Source organism: Psammomys obesus, unplaced genomic scaffold (assembly GCF_907164565.1).
Source record: "Psammomys obesus unplaced genomic scaffold, mPsaObe1.curated_primary_1811, whole genome shotgun sequence".
Lineage (NCBI taxonomy): Eukaryota > Metazoa > Chordata > Mammalia > Rodentia > Muridae > Psammomys > Psammomys obesus.
In genome coordinates this window covers 1,100,330-1,104,589 of record NW_026587759.1, presented here as the reverse complement: position 1 = coordinate 1,104,589, position 4,260 = coordinate 1,100,330, and the positions used below count along the sequence as shown (strand labels likewise).

At 39.9% G+C, this 4,260-nt stretch overlaps 1 protein-coding gene across 1 annotated transcript in view; it reads left to right on the top strand.

The window, feature by feature from the left end:
- Rhobtb3 (Rho related BTB domain containing 3) overlaps positions 1 to 4,046 on the top strand; it is a 50,897-nt gene extending 46,851 nt beyond the window's left edge. Inside the window, exon 12 of the mRNA XM_055604027.1 lies at positions 1,098 to 4,046. Within this exon, the coding sequence (XP_055460002.1) occupies positions 1,098 to 1,213 (116 nt within the window). The 3' untranslated portion in view covers positions 1,214 to 4,046. The remainder of the gene's footprint in view (positions 1 to 1,097) is intronic.
- The last annotated feature ends 214 nt before the right edge of the window (positions 4,047 to 4,260 follow it).

Here is a 4,260-nt window from a genome sequence, read left to right as displayed (position 1 = left end):
CCTTCCTTCCTTCCTTCCTTCCTTCCTTCCTTCCTTCCTTCCTTCCTCTCTCTTTCTTTTTTGTTTGTTTGTTTTTTGAAGCATGCTCTCACTCTGTAGCTCTGGCTGTCCTGGAATTCTCTATGTAGACCAAACTGGCCTCAAACTTACAAAGGTCGGTCCACCTCTGCCCTGCAAGTACTGGGATTAAAGGTGTGCACCACCACACCCAGTTTGAAGTTTGTCTTTAAAAAGCCACCTTAGTCACCTTTGCTTGTTCAGGAAACGGAGACTGAGACAGCTTGTTTCCTGTCATTTAGAGCTTGTCATCAGGCCCTTGTTCATCCACATGCCCGTGAAGTTAAACAGCAAGTGGAGAAATTAAACTGACTAAGCAGAATGAAATGCAAGAGCATATATAAGGGAGGGATCCCCAAACCCTTAAATGTTTTGAGTGCCAGGTGTGTCAGAGGCAGGATGACACCTGGGCCTCAGTGGGATTCACAGATGTTGACTAATGAGCATTGGTAGACCTCCCCATCAACGGAGGCAACTGACAGGACATGGGAAGCTGGAGAGTCAAAGCCAGAGAGCCATAGAGTCAGAGACTGTGGTGGAGCTTGGCGTGAGGGCCTGGACTGAAACCCCGGTTCCTGTGAAAGTGGCTGCAGAGTGCACAGCGGAAGGGGAGGCTAGTGGAGCAAGCCTGGGAACCAGGGAGTTACCCTGGGGCTGACTTTGGAGCATAGGTAGTAACAAGAATGAGTAGACTACAACTGGATGGGAAACAGAGCCAGGGAGACTTTATAGAGTTTGAAAGGCCAAGTTATCCATACAGAAAAGATGAGTTTGTTATCTCTAGTGTAAAAAAAAAAGTTTTGTTGAAAAAGAAAAGGACAGCCGTCAAATACTACTTGGTGGAAGAGTGTGTGTCACCGTAAATTGTTGCATATATCCTTAGGACTTTTTACCCAAATTCTATTAAGTGATTCTGGAAGGCTATGGAAAGGATGGGAGGCATAAGAGACTGAGCTCCTCTGTCATATAGGAAATCAGTTGATATTTCATCTTGATGAAAAAGCATATGCAATTAACTTTTTTTTCCTTTAAAATTTTAGTGGAAGAACGAAGTTTTGTTGAAAAACACAGATGGCCATCAAACATGTATTTGAAGCAGCTGGCGGAGTACAGGAAGTATATCCACTCCCGGAAATGTCGCTGTTTAGTCATGTGACCTGAGCTTTTGTATACATACACTTTTATTACTATGAAGAATGGGTACCCTTGGGTTCTAGTAAAATTCATATGACTAAAATCAGGATGAGTGTTTTAAAAATAACCATATAGCTTCTTACTAGTTATCTTTGAAAGACTACAGCGGTCTTAAAAGGGAACAAAATATACTACCGATTTAATTAATGCTTTACCTAAAATATAAAACTGTTGGACAGTGGGTTCTCCTTTAGGTTGCCCGATTGTTTTAATGACATCAAGACTCTCCTAGTTTAAGAGATGTTTAATTTTAAAAAATCATCTAGGATAAATACAAAAATATTATCATGTCTGAGCGATTGCTCTGCTAAGATTAGGATCATTTAAAAGCCAAGTGTAATGATGGAATCCAGAGGAGAAGTAACCAGAGCCACATGAGATCATAGGAATAGAAATTTGCCCAAGTCTGTAACAGTCACATCCCAGCTGGTTCCAGTTCAGTAAGAGTTTGAATCAATATGATGAAGAACAAATGACTGATCTGGACCATCCAACCACTTCTGCCTGTTGATCAGGCTGCACACTAAGCAGGGCTGGAAGTTATTTATCTCTGTGTGACCTCTGGAGTCTGCCAGCTCCAAACTTAGAAGGGCCTGCTAGTTAGTTTAGTGCTCTGCTGGTGCTGCTGTTAAATTCTTAAAGACGTTTGAAGAAGGGCTTCATAGTTTCACTTTTCACTGGCTCCCCCAACAGCAGAAAAATGCTGTTTTGTTTTGTTTTGTTTTTCCCCCTTTCTTTTTTTTTTTTTTCCTCTTGTTGTTGTTTTGTTTTTTCGAGACAGGGTTTCTATGTGTAACAGCTCTGGCTGACCTGGAACAGACAGACCAGGCTGGCCTCAAATCCACAGTCATCTGCCTGCTTCTCCTTCCAGAGTGCTGGGATTTAAGGTGTGTGCCACCATGCCTGGCTGAAAATGCTTTGTTCTTGCTCAAACATTATTCTCTGTGGAAGCAGAAAGAGTTGCTGATAGCCAGGAGACAGCACGTGGCGTGTTGCCCACAAGAGCAGAGTGGAGACTCTAACTTTGGGGAAGCGTGTACCCTAGTGCCTCCACACCACCCTTCCTTGGCGGGAAGAAATGCTGAAACACTTCTTGGTTTTGGAATACTCCCTCAGTTCTTGCTCTACCCCAGAAGAGCAAATACTTTCTTGATCATTATGTAATGCCAGGAAGCTGGTAAGAGTGACTGAGTATCCACAGTTGGAAAGATAATCACAGCAATTGATGCCTTCTGAGACTTGGGCACAAACACTTAAAAATTCTTTCCTCTAAGTAGATCTATTAAGATTACGATACCAATGGCTTGAACTGAGGTTTTTTTCCAAGGACTGATAGGCTACTTGGTATGAAGTAGCAAGGCTCCGAGGAAGGTATAAGAAAGGATGTAAATCAAAGATGTAGAGACAATGATGACTGGGATAGAAGGCAGAGTTTTTCTCATACCTTATATTTGCAGAAATGATTCTGTAAGATGCTCAGAAGCTTGGGCATGGGAAAAACAGGCTAGTATTTATTAATATCATAGTCATCTGAAATTTAGTACTGGGATATATTTTTCTAATTTCTAGTGATTTTAGTATGCATATTTTTTCTAACTTTTCAAAAGTTTGATTCAACAGTCTTATCATGTAGTGTTAGGATTTTATGCATACAATACTGTCAGAATAAAGGGGAAAGAATGCCTGTAGATAGAATCCCAAGAAAGCTCATTTTAGTTGTACTGTGTCAATGAAGGTTGCTGGAATGCATTTTGTCTTTTGCATTTTAATCAGTTGAGTTAATCAACTATTGGCAAATTCCACATGGCAGCTTAGCATTGTAAAGAACAGATGCTGTAGCTGATGCCTAGAAGCTGCTCTGCTTTCTCAGATCCCGTGGTGGCCTTTCGATACTCAAAAGCATATGCCCACCCTCTTGTTATTGACAGCATTTAAAATTCTAACATTTTAGGAAATTGAAAAATATGAGTTGCAAAACAAAGTATTTTCTTGGAAATATTATTTTAACATTTAAATAGATCATAACTCAGGATGTTTCTCCTGAGTAGGAGTTGAGTCTGGAAACTGGTGGTCTTGTAAGTTAAACATGTAGGGCTTATTCTGGAAGGTCAGAACAAGTCACTACCTGTGAGTGACTGGGAAAGCCATGTGGTAGAGTATAAATGAGTTCTTAAACATTTGAATACAGACTCCTCAGTAGTATTGAATTGGAAGTAATAGGAAATTTCAAATACTTTTAAATGATCTTGGGTAAATTAGTGCTGGTTGTGAGGGTTGTGACGGCTGTGTGCTTTGTTATAATTTCTGCTTCAATTTCCAGCAGGCATTTTGCTGAGAAAGGACGCCGTGTAGTAGAACTAAGGCTTCTTCTTCCAGGGCCAGGTTTGCAGCTTATTGTGCATCCTCTGCATGCTGCTGACCACTTCCTTCCTGTTCCTCCTGCAAGGGACTAGATTTCTAATGGAGAGCATTGGCATGGTAGCTGAAGCCCTCTCATGTGCAAGCCACACTGGGGCTTCATATTGAGTGGTGGAAGACTGAGAAATCTGATGAATTAGACTTCCAAAATGGCCAAACTTCAACTGTAATTTTACAAATGATGCTACACTGAGATGGCCAATTAGATTTAAAACGTCTTCAAAATTATTTTATTTAAAGCATCTGTTTAATTAAACTTGTAATCAGATTTTTCACAGGGTATGTATGTATTTTAATATAGCCTGACTTGAATTTGTATGTTTTTAGCTTTAGTATTTAACATTTTATAACAAATAAACCATTTTTAAAAAAAACAAGTTTAATGAAGTGTTTTGTAGTTATTTCACTTTGGATGTTGAATTGGTGAGATGATTTTGGGGATGTTGAGTTTCTCAAGCACAATTATGTTTTATTGCAAATTCCCATTATGTATAAAATCCCTAGCATCGCTGGTGTTGGAGATGACTGGTACCTATAAGATGAAGAAGGAAGGTGATGTTTCCTTTCATATATGTGTAAAGGATAAAATAA